We start from the raw sequence: 23,419 nt of genomic DNA on the forward strand, positions 1-23,419 counted from the left end.
GCTGATGAATGAGGAGCATTTAACTCAGTGGACATATCCAAATAAGGATGGTATTTGGCGATGTAGGTGTTCCCATTGCTGTTTGTGGCCCCACATCTCCACTTACCTCATGTGCTCTCTGCTGCTCCAGAAGGTTCTGGTAGTTTCCGGATATCTCCACCGCCAGCTTCTGTTCGGTTTGGACCAGGAACTCCATCCAGGTTTCACATTTCTCGAGGAAGGTCTGGTGCTGAAGCAGGAAGGCTTGCAGTTTACTGCAGGAGGTGAGAGGGGAATGGAACAATTCAACTGGTTTAGTAAAAGGGAAAACATTAATATCCAGGAAAATCAGACAAACCACTCAGCTCACAGGAATTAGTTATCTCGATAAACAGTACAGACCCGAGCACGGTGGGCTGAGTTCTATACAGTTCTATCCAATTCTATGAATGGAGAACATTGATCAATTGGTGCAACCACACAGCTGGTCCATAACACATAGGAGCAGAAGGAGACCATTCAGCCCATTGAGTCTGCTCCACCATTCATGGAGATCATGACTGATTTGGCATGATAATCCTCAACTCCACTTTCCTGCCTTGTTGCCATAACCCTGGATTCCCTGACTGATTAGAATCTGTCCGCCTGTGGAATATAGAAACATAAATGTGAGGTTATCCCCTTTGGTAGCAAACGTAGGAAGGCAGATTATTATTTGAATGGGTGTAAATTGAGAGAGGTGGATACTCAGCGAGACCTTGCACATCAGTTACTGAAAGTAAGCGCGTAGATACAACAGGCAGAAAAGAAGGCAAATGGTATGTTGGCCTTCATAGCGAGAGGATTTGAGTGTAGGAATAGAGATGTTTTTCTGCAATTGTATAGGGCATTGGTGAGGACACACCTGGAGTATTGTGTGCAGTTTTGGTGCCCTTATCTGAGGAAGGATGTTCTTGCTATGGAGGGAATGCAGCAAAGGTTTACCAGGCTGATTCCTGGGATGGCGGGGCTGTCATATGAGGGGAGAATAAATTGGTTAGGATTATACTTCAATGGAGTTTAGAAGAGTGAGAGAGGATCCCATAGAAACTTCCAAACTTTTAACAGGATTAAACAGGGTAGATTCAGAAAGAATGTTCCTGATGGTCGGGGATGCCAGAATTAAGGCATAGATTGAGGATAAGGGGTAAACTTTTAGGACTGAGGTGAGGAGAAATTTCTTCACCAAGAGAATGGTGAATCTGTGGAATTCGCTTCCACTGAAAATAGTTGAGGCCAAAACGTTGTGTAAGTTCAAGAAGGAACAAGATATATTTCTTGGGACTAAAGAGATCAAGGGATATGGGGGAAAGGCAGGATCAAGGTATTGAACTTGATGATCAGCCATGGTCATAATGAATGGCCTTCTGCTTCTATTTTTTATGTTTCTATTCCCTCGGCCCAGTGTAGCTCACATCACAAATGCTAATCGGTCTGAGGAGCTTGGTTGACACCGAGGTCACGTGGAAATATTGCATGTCCTCGATCTTGGTCTTTTCCCTCCCAAAGCCCTGCAGATATTTTGTAGCCGGTAATGGAACAGCCCCACATGATAAAATGAGCAGTCGGGAGCTTGTGGTAACAGTTCCTGACCCACCAACTGCCCTTATTGTCCTCTTGATGATCTTCAAAATGTGGAAGGCAAGATTCTCCAATTCCACATCATGCAAACCAGGTGGCAGGTGGGTTTAGAAAGGAATAGGCATGCACATAGCGGATGGAATCCAATGCAGAAAAATAACAGGTAACATATTTTGGTCGGAAGGAGGAGCTGGAAAAATAGATGTTAAATGGTACAGTTTTAAAGGCAGGAAGAGAGAGGGAGAAAGAGAGCTGGTGGATGTATTAGTCATTCTTAGGCCAGTTTTAAGCAAATCCATCTAACTTTCAGTGAATTACATCAACACAACTAGAAACAACTATCGTAAATTCAGCACGTGACTGAGAGTACATCTTAGAATGGATCGTATTGCATCTCAGCAAAACAAGATCTACTTTTAATAATTAATGTATTTAGATGTAGAAACAATGTGATATAGTCTGCCAATAATCGTGAAAATCTATTCAAATGCGTGCCAGAAAAAAAGATTAATTGAAAGCTTTGGTGGCAATACATAATTAACCCTGATGAGAGCTGATTATGAAATAATATTGCCACAGTCCCAGGTGACCATAGGCTACTTGCCCCTTTGAGAGCCGATTGGTGGTGATTTAACTTGAGGGTCACCACATCTTAGGTGAGTGTGCAGGGTTGAGAAGACGGGGCTTTCATAATAACCTCAGCCGGTATGGGACTTGAACCCATGATGTTGGAGTCAGTTCGGCATCATGAACCAGCTGCCCAGCCAACTGAGTTAACCGACGATGAATATTCATGCTTTAAATATCATTTCACCTTTTTAAATCCTATGCTCAAGGCAGATTGGTTTCTTAAATACCTATGTAACATTTCTAGCTAAATTTAACGTCATATTTGCTGGGGCAAACTAACAAGGCCAGAAATGATGAATAATATATTTTGATTGGAAGAATGCGAAGAAAAGAAATATATCAAATGATACCATGGCAGAGTAGAATCACAGAATTGTGGCAAAACAGAGGGGGCCATTCAGCCCATCACAATCGGCTCTCCAAACAAACATAATGGCTGCAATTCTCTGGTCCGGCGCCAGAGTGCCGCCGCCGCCAAAAACGGGAGTACTTTACTCCGGCGCCGATTCCGAGACCCGATTCTCGGGTCCTTGGGGTGCCAGCATGGCGCTGCCTTTTCCCCATCGCCATGCACATGAAGTAATCATCGAATTCCTTCTCAAAAGCCTCGCTAAACAATAGAATTTGTACAGTGCAGAGGGAGGTTATTCGGCCCATCGAGTCTGCATCAACCCTCTGAAAGAGCAACCTACCTAGACTCACACCCCTGCCCTATCCCCACAACCACGTAACTCAAACTAATCTGCACATCTTTGGACTGCGGGAGGAAACCGGAGCACCCGGAGGAAACCCACGCACACACGGGGAGAATGTCCAAACTCCACACGGACAGTCGCCCAATGCCAGAATTGAACCCGGTCCCTGGCACTGTGAGGCAGTAGTGCTAACCACTGTGCCACCATGATGCTCGAGAGAGAGAGAGAGAGAGAGAGAGAGGGAAAGCTGGTTGGTGTCCAAACTTCTTAACACGAATGGACAAGTTAATAAAGGTGGCTTTATAAAGCATATGGCCCGCCGACGGGTTTCCGAGGCTTCAGTGGGAATTCCCACTGAGAGCGGCGGGAGCAGAGAATCCCATCGCCAGGGAACGGCACACCGCCTCCTGTTGACAAGAGACACACAACTGGGAGGCCGGAGAATCCCGCCCAGATATATATGTATGAACACTCGTTCAGTCCAAGCTGGGGGGTTTGTCTCCAATTCTGGCTACCACATTTCTGGATGGATATGAAGATTGTGATGGATCCGGAAGAGATTAACTGGAACGATTCCATGGATGCATGAGAAATCAGGGGCAGCACGGTAGCATGGTGGTTAGCACAATTGATTCACAGCTCCAGGGTCCCAGGTTCGATTCCCGGCTTGGGTCACTGTCTGTGCGGAGTCTGCACGTCCTCCCCGTGTGTGCGTGGGTTTCCTCCAGGTACTCCGGTTTCCTCCCACAGTCCAAAGATGTGCAGGTTAGGTGGATTGGCCATGCTAAAAATTGCCATTAGTGTCCAAAATTGCCCTTAGTGTTGAGTGGGGTTAGTGGGTTATGGGGATAGAGTGGAGGTGTGGGCTTGGGTAGGGTGCTCTTTCAGAGAGCCAGTGCAGACTCGATGGGCCCAATGGCCTCCTTCTGCACTGTAAATTCTATGAAATCTATGTGGGATTCCATATATATGGATGGACTGGAGAAGCATTGGTTGTTCTCCTCATAGCTGGGATGGCAAAGGTATTTGATAAAGGCATGTAAAACCATGAGGGTTTCAAATAGAGTAAACAAAGAGAAACTGCTTTGAGCTTCTGAAGTGTCAATAACCAGCAATTACAGTAAGGTATTGGCACAGGAACAGGAGGCTACACAAGGAAAATGTTCTATCTGAAGGGTGCTTGTGATTTGGAAAGCCTGAAAAGGTGGTGGATACAGATTCAATATTAGCCCGGACAAATATCTGAAGGAGATGATATTTACCGGAATATGGGGAAAAAGCAGGGGAGTGAGACTAACTGGATTGCTCTTCAAAAGAGCCGGTACAGGTTTGATGGGCCGAATGGCCATTTTCTGTGCTGTGCTATTCTATGGGCAGCATTTAATGGAGGCGCCAGGGGTCTTACCCACCAGCTGGAGAGACAGAAAGAGCCCGGCATTGCCTCCTTCCCCGAATTAAGTGTCAATCAGGTTTTTAACCGGAAGTGGCGGCGGCAGCCGCGGCCCCCTCCCCTCATATTTAGGACTCGGGTTGGAAATCCCGCCTCCCAAGAGCTGATGGCCAATTAAAGGCTGGCAGCTGTGTATCTCTTGGTTTTTCCACCGCCATAGCTGCTGCCATCATCGCACCCACCCAAGGCCCAGGATCGGAGAGGGAGCCAGGCCACAGGCAGGTGATGGTGGCCTGGCGTCATGTGGGAAGGCTGGGGTGCTGTCAGCAAGGGCAAAGGGTGGCTCTCCATGACCCCCTCCATCCCGATGTCAGGCCCCTCGATCAGGCAGCAGCAACCCCAACAGTATTCGCTTTTTTGGGCTTCACACACGGCAAGTCCCTCACCAGCCACTGGGTTGGTACTATTATCAGCGGGAAGAGGCATTAATTGCCCCTTTAACAACTTCAATCGGGGGCAGGGTGGAAAAGCTGTCCATAGGCCTCCCCCTACGGACGGGATCCCCACCATTATGCCCGATTAAGTGTCGCACCCCCCCCCCCCCCCTTTCCCCCACCCATTCTCAATGGGATTACTCCAGGGTTGAATTACAATTGAACCGGAAAAGAGCAGCAGGCGAGGGAGTGAGAAATCAGGATGGAAGGTCGCACATTGTTACCCCTACTGATGGTGCTGTGTTCACTGCCTGTTTAAACCTGGTTAGAAGCACCAAGAGAAATTTCAGTGCTGGCTCCTGTCTGCAGAAACCCCTGCAATTTTTGGCATACCGGGTAGACCGCTTCGCATTTGGGGGCCACATTTTCTCTGAACAACTGGGTGACACAGAGCGTTTAGCCTCTGTACTGCACAACAATGATTTCCAAGTTTGAGACTGTATTCCGCAGAATGACTCTCACAAGCAGCAGATCGCTGGCTTACCTAAACCTCTCAGTGGTCTGGGCGGAAATCGAGGACCAGTGTCTGTTCAACGTCTGCATGCGCTTGATCTCCTTGTCGTTCAGGGGTAACCTGTAGCCCAATTCATTCAGACGGTCCAGGTCAGGAACCGTACTGCTGAACCTTAGCATCTGGACCTGTGAAGTACAAAAAAACAAATTGTTTTATCATCCTGCCTTCAGACTGAAATGGCTGCAGATTGTATCCGAAACACTGATCAGCATTTCTCAACTGGTCACTTTGAATAAAGGTTAACAACCAAGTAATTCCTGAGTGGACCCTCAATTCACAGGAATAGTGAGAACGGAAGGAAGCCATTCGCCAGCTTACACATGGACGTGAGCTCCTTGCATCCTCAGGTCTTCCTGCATTCACTCGACCCAGATACGACGATAACTCCACACCCTGAAACGGGAAACTATCCCCTCATTCTACACCCAGGAATTTTAAAAATAAATTCATTCTGGGATGTGAGCTTCATTGGCTGGGCCAGCATTAATTGGCCAACGCTAACTGCCCTCCATTTCAGAGTCAACAACATTTCTGTGGGTCTGGAGTCACATGTAGGCCCGGCCAGACCATTAAGGATGGCAGGTTTCCTTTCTTAAGGGACATTGATGGGTTTTTATCTGCCAGGGCGAGATTCGAACCTGGGTCGCCAGATCTTACTGAATCTCTGGATTACTAGTCCAGTGAAAACACCACTGCGCCTCTTACACTGTAGGGCAATCGCTTTTTTGACAAGTTTTCATATTTTAGGAAAATTTTATTAAAGGGACGATCCTCTAAAACAGAGATGAAGAGGAATTTCTTCAGCCAGAGGGTGGTGAATCTGTGGAACGTTTTGCCGCAGAAGGCTGTGGAGGCCAAATCACTGAGTGTCTTTAAGACAGAGATAGATAAATTCTTGATTAATAAGGGGATCAGGGATTATGGGGAGAAGGCAGGTGAATGGGGATGAGAAAAATTATCAGCCATGATTGAATGGCGGAGCAGACTTGATGGGCCGAGTGGCCTAATTCTGCTCCAATGTCTTATGGGATACGGTCAACTATTACTCTCCAATCTGTCGCGCACTCCAGTGCCACACAACCAACTCCTCCCCATGTTGCCACTGTTGGAATCCAGCTTATCACCTGGACGTATCTGGGTCCAATGAATTTCGCCAACGTCCCGGTGACCACTCGCAGACCCACTCTAGAGCCACTAAATGGCGGCTTCAGGACCCCGTCTACTCCCCCTACTCTGTAGTGCAATCCCACCCATATCAAAAACCTCATGTTCTCTTCCCATTTTCAGTTTTGTGATCCTTTTACGTCACATCGCTGGATGTCTTGTTTTCATATTCCTCCGCTCGCAGCTTCACCTCACTCAATTGCTGCACCCTCCTCCAGGCCTGAAGCCCTCCAAAATGTCGATACATACCTAGGTTCCATTGCTCCATCTTTGTCAGCTATTGCCTTCACGTGCCTAGGCCCTCTCTGAAATTCAGAAATCTCTGAAGATCTCTTCTAAACCTCTCAGCTCCCCTCTCCCATGCTCATCCTTGAAAAGGTCTCTGTGTCACCTGTTCCAGCAAATCGGTGCCAGCAAATCGTCGCCGGGCGGTTCAGTGCCCACATCGGAATCCATCTCACTGTCTAGACTGTCGCTGGCCGGGTCCATGGGCGCCACAGGTCCCCCGGCATCTTCATAGAATTTACAATGAAGGAGGCCATTTGGCCCATCGAGTGTGCACCAGCCTTTGGAAAGAGCACCCTGCCCAAGCCTACACCTCCATACGCTCTGTAAACCAGTAACCCCACCCGGCCGGTTTTTTTTGAACACTGAGGGCAATTTATCATGGCCAACCCACCTAACCTGCACATGTTTCGACTGTGGGAGGAAACCGGAGCACCCGGAGGAAACCCACGCAGACACGAGGTGAACGTGCAGACTCCGCACAGACAGTGACCCAGCAGGGAATCGAACCTGGGACCCCGGAGCTGTGAAGCAACTGTGCTAACCACGATGCAACCTGCTGCCCTCGTGACCATTTTGACGTTCAACAAGAGACAGAACGGGCAGGTGGAGCCCTAGTTCCCCTCGGTCTTGGGACTGCTCCTTGGCCGTACGGGGGATGGAGTCTGGGTCCTGAGTGGGGCCTCTGGGCCACGTGCTGGTGGTTTCTGGTCACGTCGTCATAAGTGCTCCAGGTGGCGCCCTGTAGCTGGGTTGCATCGGAGACTGGCCCCAACGTGTGGAGGACTACCCCAGGGATCCATGTGGCTCCGGTCCAGATGTTCCTCACATAAACGGCTGTTTTTGGGCATGCCATGTGCCAGGGCCGCCCCAACGCCATATGGCGAGGCGCCACACACAAGGAGTAGGGACTTGTCTAGGTCAGAGTGGTGAGCGATTCTTCTGACAGGAGCCCTTGTGAAACCCCTTCTTGTCCGGAGGTCCCCCGTTCCACTTATGTTCCTTCTGCAGTAGTTGGTGGAGCGGACTGAGCAATGGCCATCCTGGGTATGAACTTCCCGTAATAGTTCACTAAGCCGAGGAAAGAGGGGAGCTCCATTTGGTCACGAGGAATGGGAGCCTGGCGAATCGGGACGGGGTTTATATTCTGTGGGCAGCTCCTCCAGTTAGAAGGAAGCTCCACCCCCTAGTCACCTGGGTAGCTCAAAGTCAGAGGTGTAGGAGAGGATCTTTCTCTGAGCTCCTGCTGCTTCTGGCTGTAACCCTGCTTCCGGGCCTGGTGTGTTCGTCCGGCTGCTGGCTGCCTTTTTCAGACTTTGAAACCTGGATTACGGCAAGGGAGAATGGTGCTATGACCAGGAAGATGGAGGGCAAGAGCAGCCTGTTGTTGCTGTCAGTTGATTGCAGGAGAGAGAGAGAGAGAGAGAGAGAGAGAGAAGAAAGCTTGCAGTTGCCATGCGTGGGACTCGTACTTGTTACTGGCTGCCTTTCTGCTTATCGGCTTGGAATAAAGGGGGGGGAAGAGCGGATTTGGTTGGCCTGCTGCTGGGCTGAATGTGGAGGAGTACGGATTGGCTCTTGCAGTTTTGGACTGGATGGTGTCTGGAGATCGGATACCGGAACTGTAAGAGCAGTAGGGCGGTGGCCCAATTGACTATATGTACTGATGTTGCTTTTGGTTTATTGTTGGGGGATTGTATGGTTATTATTTTATTTTTGTTGTGTGTTGTTTTTTTGTGCCTAGCAGCTGGGTGCCCACCAGTTGCGGCCCTCCTGAATCTGTGCACTGGGTGTTGGGGGTTCCTTCCTAATGCTAGTGAGCGGGAGGGGTGTTTTCTCTCTCTCTCTCTCCTCAATCGCGTGCTGCCTGTTCTTCTCCGGTGGACTGTGCTGCTTGGGTTTCTTGTCGTACTTTGTCTTGTTCTTTTTTGTACAGGGAGTTCTCTCCCTCTCTTCCACTATGCCCCGTATCAGAGTGTCCTTTTGCAGTGATCTGCACTGCTCGTTTGGGTGCGTTTCCACCGATGTGGGCTACTGTTGTGTGTGTGTGTGGGTGGGGGGGGAGGGTGTGGGTGAGGGGGGAGGGTGTGTGGGGGGGGGAGTGACCCACCTGAGGACATGAACATTTCTCCCAATTCTCCCCACCCTTGCCAGTTTACAAGAAGTGCTTTGGGTTGAACTGTGCCTCCTCTTGGGAGGAGAGGGTGTGTTTTCCCTTTCCCTCTCTCTTCCGCCATGCCCCGTATCGGTGTGTTCTGTTCTGGTGGTCTGTGCTACTTGTTTTGGTGCCTTTACACTGATGTTGGGCTATCGGGGATGGGGGGGGGGGGGGGGGGGGGGGGGGGGGGCGCTGGTGGTGGTGGGCTTGAAAGCTGGTGGTTTGAGTTGGTTGACTCATGTCTGTTTTTAGCATGTTGCTGAATCTTTTGTATTCTTGAGTTGTCAATAAACTTAAAATATCTGTGGGAGGGGAATCATTCTCTGCTTCTGGCTGTGACCCTGCTTCCAGACCTGGTGTGTTATTCTGTATGCTGGGTGCCGTTTTTCGGACTTTGAAGCCCGGACTACGGCAAGGTTGGTTGTTCATATGCCTTAGGGTGTTTTATTAAGGTTCTATATAAACACAATAGTTGTAGAAGGCAACTGGGGCTGGATCGAGAAGGTTCATCCATTACTGTCAGGTTGACTCTGAGCAGCAACAAAGAGGTGCTGCTGAAATGTATCCATCCTCATGATTTGGAGTCTGGAAATGCCAGGACAGCAACAGGAAGATGAAAACACAGCAAAACAGCATGAGAATCCAAAACAACAGAAAGCAGATGGATCTACACATTCATGTCCATTGAATACGAGACAAAGATCTTACCTTGAGCTCTTCCATTCTGTCCTGGATTATGGTCAGATCCGATGATCGGTTGGGATCCTGCGATTTTAGTACCTCATCGGCCTCGACAATCCACTTCTCCAGGGCTTCCAGCCGCCTGCTGAACACCTCATAATCTTGTATGCCAGCCTGCAGCAGTATGAAACATTCCTGGTGAGTGGCTTTTATAATCACAGCATTTCTCTCTACAGACCTCTCGGCTCATTGAAGCACTCGGCTCTGAGTCAGAGGTTCCAGGGTTCAATCCCCACTTCAGAGACTTGAGCACATAATCCAGTCAGATTCTCCACTTCAGTACCGAGGGAGTGCTGCACTGTCAGAAGCCGTCTTTCAAAGGAGAAGTTAAATTGAGGCCTTATCTGCCCTCTTGGCTAATATAAAAGGAGAAGAGTAGGATATTTCTCCTAGTGTCCCATCTAATATATATCAAACAGCTTGTTCATTGGAATCTTACTGTGCACCAATCAGTTGTGGCATTTATATATTTTCGTTCACAACCTCAGGGCATCCCATAGTGCTTTAAAGTCATTAATGCACTTTTGGAGCAAAATGACTGCTATGCTGTAGATAACTTTAGGGTGTGAATTTGAGCTCGCACCAGGCGTCCGTCAGTGGGATCGGCGACACGGAAATATCCCACGGGAATTGGGAAATGCAATTTTCGCCGGAGAGATTCTCCCCACCCTTGCCAGTGTCGTCACGAGGTTCAGGTCCACAAAGGACTAATTTTAATAGATTTAAATTAATTAAAATATTATTTTTGGGCCCACGCCACTTGAACCCCCTTATTAAATATTCATACCTCGCCAACGTGATGTCACATCAGCGAGGCTCACAACAGGTATGGCCAGAAATAAGGTAGTAGAGGGGATCCTTCTGTGGGTGCAGAGGGAAATACAGCCACAGGGGGGAGGAGATGGAGAAAGGGACATGCCCTGGCATTGCCCTCGGCACAGGTTTGGCACACCCAGGTTGGCATAGTGCCAACCTGGCAGTGCCAACCTGTGCCAGGGGGCAGTGCAAAGGGCGAGTCCTTGCAGGAGCCCCATGGTCCGAGGGATGGGGGGTGCGTTGATGTGTGGGGGACAGCAGACACTGAGGGTCGTGAGGGGGTGCCGACTATACTTCTGCGGTGTTGGTGGAGAGGTGGAAAGCCACAGAGGATTTTCAGGTGCCTCCAGAAGCTCCGTGATGGAGTCTGGAGTCTGTTAGGCTGCAGTGCAAATTGGGCCATGTTTTAAAGATGGCGCCCCGATCTCTGTGGAGCCAGTTGCCAGCTCTGTGAGACCCCACCCCGCCAGAGTGATGGCATAAATCGCGGCCACTCATTTTTCCTCTCTAGGAGTCTCAATATTTGGAGAGAAAACTGGACTGTGCAACAGGAGAATTACATATCAGTTTTCAGTCTGAGCCTTACACGTTCTCAAATTCTGGTGATATTGCATCCCACTATCTAAGCTGACCGGAGTGGAGTAGTAAGAGTGCTACATTATTGGAACTGCTCACTTCCAGCATTCATTGATCGACATCCACTGCTCAACCAGATTATCTGGTCATTGTGCAGACACAAAGGGACAAATGGCCTCTATAGAACATAGAACATAGAACAGTACAGCACAGAACAGGCCCTTCGGCCCTCGGTGTTGTGCCGAGCCATGATCACCCTGCTCAAACCCACGTATCCACCCTATACCCGTAACCCAACAACCCCCCACCCCTTAACCTTACTTTTTAGGACACTACGGGAATTTAGCATGGCCAATCCACCTATCTTCACCGTCACAATTTTGGTGACGCATCATTGTTGTTCTTGGGATCTTGCTATGCACCAACTGGTTGCCACACTTACAAACTACAATGACTGCATTTCAGAAGTACATCAGTGGCTGTGGGATACGCTAAGTTCATGAAAGGTGTTATATAAATTTTCCCCTCAGGAAGTGCTGGACAACTGGGGCGGGATTCTTCCCTACCCAGTGGGACGGGGGGTCCCGGCGTAGCGGAGTGGCACCAACCACTCCGGCGTTGGGCCTCCCCAAAGGTGCAGAATTCTCCGCACCTTTGGCGGCTAGGCCCGCGCCGGAGTGGTTGGCGCCACGCTGACTGGCGCCAAAACCGGCGCCAGCGGCCTTTGACACCCGCCGCCCGGGCTGGCCGAAAGTTCTTCGCCAGTTCGCGCATGCGCCGGTGGGTCAGCTGCCGCTGACATCACCACCGGCGCTTGCACGCTGAGGGATTCTCTTCCGCCTCCGCCATGGTGGAGGCCGTGGCGGCGGCGGAAGAAAAAGAGTGCCCCCACTGCTCTGGCCCGCCCGCCGATCGGTGGGACCCGATCACGGGCCTGGCCACCGTGGGGGCACCCCTGGGGTTCGATCGCCCCTCCCCAGGACCCCGGGGGGCTGCTCGCGCCGCCGATCCCGCCGCCACCAGAGGTGGTTCAAACCACGGCGGTGGGAGAGGCCTCTGAGCGGCGGGACTTCGGCCCATCGCAGGCCGGAGAATCGCCGCAGGGGGCTCGCCGATCGAGGGGGCATGATTCCCGCCCCCGCCAATTCCCGGGTGGCGGAGAATTCCGGCCATGGCGGGGGCAGGGTTTTCGCCGGTCCCGGGGCGATTCAATTTCGCCCCTGGTTTGTAAATTGTCTGCACTTTGAATTTTGAGCCCTCTCAACATTCTGATAGTAAATCAAAGTTGTGCCTGACTTGTTAAAAGAAATGGCAATTAATTACACCAGAGTAAATGCCGATTGTTAGATAAGTTAGTGCACAGAAACTGGAACTGTGGGAGGTACCTGTAGAACAGTCCGCTGCCTGCTCAGAGCTTGCTCCAGAGAAGCCAGTCGCTGGGTGAGGGACAGCTGGTCCGACTGAATAGCAGCTGCGGCAGAAGAGTCCACCTGCTGTCTCAGCTCCTCTCCAAGGTCCGAGAGAACGTGAAGAGAATCTCGCACTGTTCCCAACTCCTCCAGCTGAGCCTGCAGTGGGAATTTAAGAAGAGCGTTTCAGTAAGGTAGTGGCGCTGTGTAGGCTGGCACGTTTAAGAGAACTGGATGGAATTTACTCATGTTCCGCACTCCAAGCCTCCCATGACCCCATGTGCGCCAAATTCTGGCTGATCTGCATCCTAAATCCATTTCTGTGCTTTCATTCCGTAACACTAAGGGGCTGGTTTAGCTCACTGGGCTAAATCACTGGCTTTTAAAGCAGACCAAACAGGCCAGCAGCACGGTTCGATTCCCGTACCAGCCTCCCCGGACAGGCGCCGGAATGTGGCGACTAGGGGCTTTTCACAGTAACTTCATTGAAGCCTACTCGTGACAATAAGCGATTTTCATTTTCATTTTCATTTCACTTAATACCATGACTGAATGAAAACCTTTCCATCTCCGCTTTGAAAGTTTTAATTGATCTAAAACAGCCGCTTTGGGGCAATCATATGCTTGAGTGATTGGAATGCACTTAGTGCTTGGACCACACTTACCTCTCTTTGATGTGGCCAATGTTTGTAAACATTGGGGTTTCAGGACTTAAGGGTCACTGATCCATGAAGGGAGATAATAATAATAATCCTTATGGTCACAAGTAGGCGTGCATTAACACTGCAATGAAGTTACTATGAAAAGCCCCGAGTCGCCACATTCTGGCACCTTTCAGGTACATAGAGGAAGAATTCAGAATGACCAAAATACCTAACAGCATGTCTTTCGGGACTTGTGGGAGGAAACCGGAGCACGCAGAGGAAACCCACACAGCACGGGGAGAACGGCTGCAACTGATTTATTGAAGCTGTCAATCACAGCCCACTACTAGAAAGTTGCGAATGGTTCGCAGCTAATGGATCTGCAGGGTTGAAACACAGGTCACGTTTGTTCTCCTTTGAGAAATTGACATGTGGGTTCTCAGGTAAGTGCTACAGCTGTCATTTGTTATACTGCTCCTGTTTGGACTGCTCTCTAGCTTCCAGACAGGGGTCCCTGCGGGAGGTTCATCTAGTTAGGGGGTCTCTGGGGAGATCTCCCTAATACAAGGGTCCTTGAGGGTGGTCTCCTGAAAAACTGGAAGACTTGGGGGGGGGGGGGGGGGGGGGGGGGTCCCTGGGGTAGGGAAAGGGATCTGGTTGGGGAGGGGGTGGCAGGTAATGCATTGTGGAGGAGGGTGGCTCTTGGATAGACTCTGGGAGCACTCCCTAAGGAGTTAACCACTTGGCTCATCATGACAACCACCACGCCAAGGTCAAAGTGGTAGATACCACAAATAATCCACGCCCACATGAATCCCGGGCCCAGAGAATCACGGAGAGCCGAAGCATAGGGTGCCAGGCGTGCTAAATGGATGCAAATGAGTCATTCAGACCAATGCGGATTCATTTACATCCTCCCGCAGGCAGCGGTCACGGACCTCGATTCCGGTGCCAGTGCGGGCTTGGAGCATCGTGTTTAGATCATTGCTCACCGACACCCGGTGAAGATCCCGATTTTGTGGTTCACTGCCGCACTGTGGACCCAGATACCAGCATTGGCTGACAGAGAATCCAGTCCTGTATTTCTGATCAGCTACACTATCTGGAAGGGGGAATTTATCTTCAGAAAGATAATTGATCTAATTGTGAAAGATTTCTATTTCAGAAGTCGCATGCCATTCATCATGTTTTGCAATAATTTCAATAAAGGAAAATGCATTTGTAGTGACTGTTGAATTGCTTTGCCATACTGTGCGGGTGTTAAAACTTGCATCTAAAAGCGTGCAATTCTATTAGCACCTCTGCTCGACGGAAAGCAGTTTTCAATGGATATCACTGGCAAGAAGCAACATGTGGATTTCTTGTTATACACAGTTGAGTAGTTAAGATTTGGAACAGGCTCTGTGATAAAGTGGCGGTAGTTATAGATTTGATGGTAGTAGTGAAAAGGTAACTGAAAAAATGCTTGGAAGGGGAGAAAAAAATTATAGGAATTATGGACAACGAGTAGACAGATGGGACTAACTGGGTTGCACTTCGAAGGAGCTGGCACAAACTCGATGGGCCAAATGGCCTCCTCCTGTGCAGTTCCATTCCAGAGTCATAGAGTTTTACAGCACAGAAAGAGGCCCTTGGACACATCGTGTCTGTGCTGGCCATCAAACACCTATCAATCCTAATCCCATTTTCCAGCACTTGTATGCAGTGGTGTTTCAAGTGTTCATCTAAATGTTTCTTAAATGTTGTGAGAGTTCCTGCCTCTACCACGTGTTCAGGCAGCGAGTTCCAGGTTCTCACCACCCACTGGGTGAAAAAGCTTTTCCTCAAATCTCCTCTAAATTTCCTGCCCCCCATCTTAGATCTATGCCGCTGGTTATTGACCCCTCCACTAAGGGGAAAGGTTTCTTCCTGTCTCCCCTATATATGTACCTCATAATATCCTCTATTTTCCTTGTATGTAAACAGAAACTAGAAATGACTTCCTATAAATTTACACATCTCAATACTCTTCAACCCTGCTCCCCAGTCCTTATCCCACTCCTCAATGGCTAAATATCCCTTTTGCAATGTTTCCTTGGGATCTACCATACTCGGACACAGTGGTTTTATTCTTAAAAGGGCTAAAACAGTGATGGACAACCTAGGCTGGTGAGTGGGCCGTATGAGAGGCCCTGCCCTCCTTCATCTCAGTGGGCCACATAATTGAAATCAGGCTTGTTCACTAACCAAGGCCCCATGAATAAGATTAAATACATTTAATACTTACCAAATATTTCATAACGAGTTATAGAAAATGCTTAATCATTTATATACTAAAAGAACTGTCATCATCTTCAAATGGTAAAAACAAAATAAATATTTACACTTTACACACAGAGGGAGCACACGGCTCTCACAGTTAATGTTGTGAGCAAACAGCATTCACCTCACTTCACTTGCCCTGCTTTAAGTGGGGATCACTTGTCATAGTAGTGGGAAAAAAGCCTCACAGACGGAAATCAGCAGAATGAGGCAACTGTGCGTGTGGTCAACGGTCAACAAGATGTCCCGTGGGCCACACTCAGAGCCCTGATGGGCCACATGTGGCCCCCGGGCTACAAGTTGCCCACCACTGGGCTTAACACAAATTTGGGTTCTGGCTTTACTTTAGCACTGTTGCGTCTATCATACTCACGTCACAGTCCTGAATCCATTTTGTAACCTCCTCCTCAGCGATATCCCTGTTTGCGACTTTCTTAATCAACTCGTTGCTCTTCTCTTCCTGCTGTTGCACTGTAACTGAACACTGGCTCGAGAAATCTCTGTATTTCTGCCAGAGTTGGAGCAGAACCTTGCTCGAGTGCAGCTGCTCCATGATATCTTGAAGCAAACTATTCCAGCTGATGCATAAAAATGAAACATGCACATCAGGGTCAAGTACGAGGTTAGTCATTTAACTTCAGATCAACAAACAGCAACAGAACATAAACTTTGGGTTAGATGGTACAGGTTACACCAAATGCAGGATTTCCACCCTATGCCAAAATTGTGTCAAGTGGCTCGGGCTTCCCTTCCCCACACCGCAGTTTACATCTCCCAGCTCTGGTCCCAAATTCTGCCGCATCCTTGTAATCTCCCCCAGACTTCTCGATTCCACAAGCTGTGCCACCTGCTCCCTCAGCTCAACACTCACCAAAATTACCTGCTCTTTCTCCTCAACCATTTCCTCCTTTGTCTTGACTATCATTCCAGCTCATTGTTATCACCTACATTCCTCAAGCTATCCTTCCCCCACTCCATTCTCACCAACAACTTACATTTATCCAACTTCTCTGATGCAGTAAAAAGTCCCAGGGTCGATATAAATATTGGCTCTTCATCAACATGACTATTCCCAAACCTCCAGTCAACACTGGGGCTCTAAATGGATCATCACGATTCAATTCCTTTACCACTCGCTATACAATTGGCTGCATTTAAAGCCTTGAGGTGGGTAGAGGGTTTTGGGAGAAAACATCAGCTTGGCCTGCCTGTCTGTGAGAAAGTGCCAAAAGGACAGGCTTCCCATGATGGGGGGTGTGTGTGTGTGGGGGGGGAGGGGGGGGGTTCAGGCTAATCATCCATGATCATTCACCCATTTTGCATTGTAGAGAACTAATAAACCCTATAGTGATAGTAGGACGTGTAAAAAAAAAAACAATTCATTAATACCTTTCCACTTTCTTGAAAACATTCCCTTTTTACTCTAGGCCAATAAAAGTGTCAATTATCAAAAACCATTTAAGGTACCAACAGCTGAACCGTAAGCACCGGAATCCGTTTGTATTGTGTAAATAGACATTGTGTAATTGATCAGAGAGATAGAGCTATCAATCAAGTAATGTTTTCTTTGGGATCAGGTCTTTTAGTACTCTAATGGATGTCTCAGCCAAGAATACATACATGAGGTATGGCATGCTGGAGTACTGAAGAGAGATACCCTAGCCCACATCTTGATCCACACCTTCAATGACCTCCATTAACTTTGCCCGACTCATCCTTGGTCTGGCGATGTTCCGCCTTTCCAATTAGAAGTTTAATCAAGGTCCCCATCTGTCCTCTCAGATGGGTGCAAAAGACCCAATGGTACTATTCAAAGAGCAGGATGGTTCTCTCCTGCGCTGTCCTGGCCTATATTTATACTCAGACAACATTACCGAAACAATTTATCTGGCAATTATCACATTGCTGTTTCTGTAATTTAGCTTTGCACAAATTGGCTGTTGTTTAAAATAGTGATCAGACTTCAATTGTACTTTATTGACTGTAAAATGCTTTGGGGCATCCTGTGGCTGTGGAAGGTGCTATATAAATATAAATCTTGCTTTAGTGTTCATTTTGCACTGCCATCTTCAACCCCTGCCTCTATGTAGTTTACTAGGTGCTATACAAATGCAGATCCGTGTTTTTGGGGGGCACTAATCCCAAGGAAAAGGGACAGCAAGGTTGACTATTCCACATTATTGCTGTATAAGATCCAATAAAAAGAACAAGTGATTGAAAGACTGAAATATCATCCCTGGGGTTCCACTGACATCTTGAACTCTACAGCAGTGATTATTTGTAATCAGCCAATCAACAACTTCGAATGACACTGGGAAGTGCGAATGATACTCAAGCAACCCATGAGATCAGAGCCGCAGTTTTGCCAGCACTTCGGGTTGTGGGCAGGGTCAAGGGAAATGCCGATTCGGGGGAACCATAGATTTGAACTAGGGAAGTGGGATGGAAATTTTTGGAGATGGGAGGAGAAAGGAATTAGGACACTAATAGATTTGTTTCTGAGGGGTCGGTTTGCAGGATTGAAGGAGCTGGGAGCGAAGTATGGGCTGGAGCAGGGGGAATTATTTAGATACATGCAGGTTCGAGACTTTGCCAGAAAGGAGATACAGAGCTTCCTGGTAGAGCTGGTGTCCACATTGCTGGAGGAGGTGCTGACGACAGGGGCACTGGAGAAGAGGGTAGTGTCGGCGGTTTACAGAGCTATTTTGGAAGAGGTGAAGGCACCACGGGAAGGGATCAAGGCAAAGTGGGAGGAAGAGTTGGGAGAGGGTATGAAGGAGGGGTTCTGGTGTGAGGTGCTCCGGAGGGTGAACGCCTCCACCTCGTGTGCGAAGTTGGGGCTGATACAGCTGAAGGTGGTATCTCGAGCACACCTCATGAGGGCAAGGATGAGCCAGCTTTCTTGAGGGGGTAGAAGATGTGTGTGAACTTTGCGGGGGAGGGGGGCAAATTACGTTCATATGATTTGGTCCTGTCCAAAGCTGGAGGATTACTGGAAGGAGGTTTTTAGGGTAATCTCTAAAGTGGTGCATGTGAAACTGGACCCGGGTCCCCGGGAGGCCATATTCGGGGCTGTCGGATCAGCCAGGGTTGGAAACGGGTGCGGAGGCAGATATTGTAGTCTTTGCCTCGTTGATCGCCCGAAGGCGGATCCTGTTGGGATGGAGATCAAACTCTCCGCCCTGTGCCCTGACATGGCGGGGAACCTGCTGGAATTCTTGACTCTTGAGAAGGTCAAATTTGAACTGAGGGGAAGGATGGAGGGGTTCTACAATTCATGGGCGTTATTCATTATGCACTTTCGAGAATTGGATTACATCGAACATTGGGGGGGGGGGGGGTTGGGGAGAGGGATTGGGAGGGTTTTGGGGAGGGGGTCTGACTGTATGTGTTAATGGTGACTATGGGTGATCCCTGATTCCTTTTTTTATTTGTTTATGTTAAGATGCGGGCTAATGTTTGGGGGTTTGGTGGGAGGATGGGATCGTTGTTATTGATATGGGGATTGACATTACATTTGTTACTGATTATTTTTTATTGTTGGTGGGTGTAAATTTAGGAGAAAATGTGAAAAAAGAGAATAAAAATATTTTTAAAAAACAAAAATGAGATCAGAGCCTTAAAGCTGATCCCAATCATCCATAACATTTAAGAATCTCTGAATATGAACCGGCGTTGGAGGGACAGCTAGTTGTAATTCACCTCATGCTTAGTTGGCAGCATAATTGTGAACATAGAGGTGGCAAGGTGGCACAGTGGTTAGCACTGCTGCCTCACATTGCCAGAGACCTGAGTTCGATTCTGACCTCGGGCGACTGTCTGTGTGGAATTTGCACATTCTCCCAGTGTCTGCATGGGTTTCCTCCGGGCGCTCCGGTTTCCTCCCACAGTCCAAAGATGTTCAGGTTAGGTGGATTGGCCATGTTAAAATTGCCCCAAGTGTCCAAAGGTTGGGAAGAGGTACAGGAATAGGGCCAAGGTAGGCTGGTCTTTCGAAGGGTGGTGCAGACCCGATGGGCCAAATGGCCTCCTTCTGCACTGTAGTGATACTGTGCTGTGATATACCTGTTATTTTTATTTGTTCTCAGGATGTGGATGACTCTGGTGAGGTTGCATTTATTACCCATTCCTGGTTGCTCAGAGGGCATTAAGATTCAACTATAATATGAGTTACTGTCGAAGACACAATGCACCAGCTTCTCATAAGGGATTGGTAAACACGTTGTGGGTTCATTTATTAAGACTAGGTATGTTAGAACAGTTATACGTAGGTGTAAAGCTTGAAGATATCAGAATTGTATGTATGCACTCTGCTCAAAGCAAAGGCGATTCCCTTTGAGTGATGTCATGCTGATATCCTTAAAGGCATAGTTACAACAAAATGGATTCACAGAGGCAGTACCTTCTCTTTCCTGAGACACATCAGTGAATCATTTGGACATTTATAACAATCGGCCATTTCTTTTGTGAATTTCCTGTTACCAGGTCAAATGACCAAATTTATTGAATTCTGTGGCAGGATCTGAACTCATGACCTCTGTGTTGTACATCCAGAACCACTCAGCTAGAATCATCATGCTTCATTCAAATAGAGGGGAACATCTCTGAAAAGACCCACATATGAAAAGGAAATTGTGGAAACCTCACCCAGAGCAGTCAGAGACCAGTGAAATCATTGCACAACAGGCCTAAGGATTGTTCCAAACAGGAAATTCTGTATTTATAGATTAGAACTATTCAGTAAGGCATCCGCCATTGTACTGAGGCACAGGACTAGGAAATGCTACTGCAGGAACAACACTCCCATGAAGGTGCATGTACACATTGCCATTTGGAGTGTACTGCGCATTGAAATAAACAGGCCACTCACAACATCAAGGTGGAGCGTGTAGTTAAACATCAAAATGCCCACTGTAAAAGCACAAGCGACTGCTGAGAGCGCTGGAAGGAGCGCAACTGTAATTAGAGAAGCAACAAGTGCGTGAGTGAGGAAACCTATGATTGGAGGAGCAGCGAGTGCGGGAGGGAGGGAATCTGTGATTAGAGGAGAAGCGAGTACCGAAGAGAGGGAATCTGTGATTGGAGGAGCAGCAAGTACGGGGACAATTTTTCTTTTAGATAGAGGGTTCAAAAGATGGAATCATCGACCATAAGTAGTGGTGAAAGCAGAATGAAAAATAACTTATTTGAAAAAGAAAAATATTTTAAAAGTCTGCAGAATTGAGTGTGCCAGGACAGACACAATGGCCCAAATGGTCTGTGCCACAAAACTCAATGGCACATCCCAACATAAAGGCTAACTGGTTGACGATGAATTATACTACAGCTTTTATCTACGACGCTGTTGCAAAGCTGTGTTATTGATAAACAACGGAAGCTGTGCTCACTGGAATCCTTACCTCTTGTTAACTTCATTCAGATTAGTGGTCAGCAAGCTGTTAACCGGCGGCTGGCACTCCTTTAGCAGCTGGTTGGACACAGAATCAAACTTCCGCAGGCTGCACTCTGACCTCTCCAACTCCTCTTGTAGGTTCTGTCAAAGAAATGTGGACCAAATGTTGATGAAGTTACGGCAGGTGGCATTTATATTCGAGGAAAAGGGGTGACGCTTTTGATTTTGAATTGACAGAAACCAACTTTGGCCCTTTGCAGTTGGTGCAACTGAGGCAATTAAATTAACCACCTTGTGCTTTAAACCAAATGAGGCCTTGAATTAATTATGGTCCTGCATCAACTGGACAGATGCTGCCTCAACCAACGCTGACAGGAACTAAACTGAAATAAAGAACCATGCCAGACTTGCAGTACCTTGTAATTCTCCTGAGCTTGTGTGCACAATGATAGGTGCTTTACATTGAGGGTGACCAGAGAGGACCAAAGGGGAAAATGGAAAGGGTTAGCACATAGAAGCCAAAGGTGAAGAAAAGGGTTCTGAAATTAAAGGTTGAGAAAAGAGAAAGAAATTGGGCGGGATTTTCTAGCTGCTCCCACTGGCGGGATCTTACGGTCCCATCGGCAATCCCCCATCGCGGGGTCCCTTGCGGCAGAGAGGTGGACAACGGGAAACACTGTTGACAGCGGCGGGACTGGAAGATCCTGCCCCTGGCCAATGGTGGACCGCCTCCGTCCCTGCAAGACACACCGCGAGGGAGCAAGGTGGAAAATCAGGCCCAGTGTATTTACATAGCCACCTGCCTGACCTCAGGGCATCAGAAAATGCTTTGGAGTCAATTAAATACTCACTGGTTTAATGTGGTGACGCAGCAGATCCCACAAACATGGATGAGGCAATGACTAGCTCATCTGTTTCAGTGGTATCAGTTGAGGGATTATATATTGGCCGTGACACTGGGTTCCTTGGGTCTTTTACATTCACCTGAGAGGACAGACAGTCTAACACGTTGCCTGAAAAACAGCATCTCCAAGAGTGCAATGCTATCTCAGCACTCAAGAGTGTCAACTGAGATTAGGAGGGGGGATTCTCCAGCAACGCTCATGCAGGTACAAATCCCACTATGGCGTGGAGACTCTCGCAAGAAGGCCATAACACGAGTTGCACCAGGAGGACTTACCTTGAGATTCTCACCACCCCAGCTGGCGATGTAATCTGGTTCACGTCCAGCAAGATTGAGAACCTTATTAGCATATTTCAATCTGCAATTAATGTATTCAGGCTCGTCTTTAAACCAAATTCACCGAATCCCTTCAGCTCTCTCACCCACCAGCGCAACGTGAGGCTGGTGGAAATCACGACTGGTCTCCATTCTGGGGGGCTCCCTGGCATTGCCCCCGCCCGCTTCCCCCTGCCCCACCATGACCATGCACCTGGCTCCACCCCTACCCAGCAGTGTACTGTGCCCTGGCCCACCCATGTCCATGAATGCCACCCATGCCGGTCCCCCACCATCCAACCCTCCATATGCCCCATCCTCGCTCCCCGACCCCAGATCCACCACCGCACGCCCACAAAGCATGCGGCTCACGATGCCCCAACTGTGTCTCCGCAGGGAAGCTAGACAAGCATGAGGAAGAAAGGTGGTAGAAGGATATGGGGGTAAGTAAGGAAGCATGAGATCTCATAAAAAACATTGTAATAGATCAGGTGGGTTGAATGGCCTGTCTGTGTGATGTCAATTCTCTACAATTCTAGTTAACCAACAGCATCATCGCTGATTGACAGGGACATGCACAATATGGGACATGCACATTATAGGCTATTCACTAACATTCAAGTTGCAAAGGGAACTCACTCATCAGTATGTAAGGAAGTATGGCCTAATTCAGCTGAGGTGGTGATCATTAAATTTCACTTACACCGAATAAACAAGTGCATAAAAAACATTAATGGTGCAGTTCTTACCTGTAGGTTGTCCACCTGAATTTTCACAGCTTCCAGAGAGCCAGTCAGCAAACGGAAACGTGAAAGGGAGTACCTAGCATCCATCATGTGGTCATTAATCTCTTCAAAGGCTTCCTTGTAAATATTCCACTGATCCAGCACCGACTGAAGAGTAATCTTTAGTTGGCCAACCTGAAACATTGCAAGACTGAGCACTGATTACATGTTCTCTGCTTGGGAAAGACAACATGTGTGGAACTCTCAACTGAAGTCAAAGAAAACATATTCTGGCCCATCAGACGGAGTTGATTGCTGCTTCTTAACGAAAGTGTTGCGATAATAAATGATTGCCTGTATTAGCGGCCACTGTAGTGGGGCGGGGGGGGGGGGGGGGGGTTCTTCTCCTTCTACGATTTGCTCTTTCACTAGTGTCATATGTCTCATCTGAGCTTCATCTTAATTGTTGGGTCTCCAAAAATGAATTTTCTTGCTTCACACTCTCCTGTTCTACCCCCAAACAGGGCCGAGGGAGTGGGCCTAATTGGATAGGTCTCCACAAAGAGTTAGAACAGAAGTGAGAAGTCAAATGGCCTCCTTCTGTGAGATGTTACAAAAAGCATAGTTCAGGGTTGGAGTCACATGTAGGCCAGGCTGGGTGGGAGTG

General features: G+C 48.3%; 1 protein-coding gene across 16 annotated transcripts in view; it reads right to left on the reverse strand.

Moving 5' to 3' along the window:
* The window catches only part of syne1b (spectrin repeat containing, nuclear envelope 1b), a 667,652-nt gene that overhangs the window by 135,200 nt on the left and 509,033 nt on the right, over positions 1–23,419 (reverse strand). For all 16 annotated transcript variants that reach the window (XM_038805568.1, XM_038805603.1, XM_038805543.1 and 13 more), the window contains 7 exons: positions 22,777–22,947; positions 20,816–20,949; positions 15,790–15,994; positions 12,448–12,630; positions 9,638–9,784; positions 5,293–5,447; positions 107–254 (listed from right to left, as the gene is read on the reverse strand). In XM_038805568.1, coding sequence (XP_038661496.1) covers positions 107–254; positions 5,293–5,447; positions 9,638–9,784; positions 12,448–12,630; positions 15,790–15,994; positions 20,816–20,949; positions 22,777–22,947 — 1,143 coding nt within the window. The remainder of the gene's footprint in view (positions 1–106; positions 255–5,292; positions 5,448–9,637; positions 9,785–12,447; positions 12,631–15,789; positions 15,995–20,815; positions 20,950–22,776; positions 22,948–23,419) is intronic.

The sequence above is a fragment of the Scyliorhinus canicula genome, chromosome 1 (genome assembly GCF_902713615.1).
Source record: "Scyliorhinus canicula chromosome 1, sScyCan1.1, whole genome shotgun sequence".
NCBI classification, from domain to species: domain Eukaryota; kingdom Metazoa; phylum Chordata; class Chondrichthyes; order Carcharhiniformes; family Scyliorhinidae; genus Scyliorhinus; species Scyliorhinus canicula.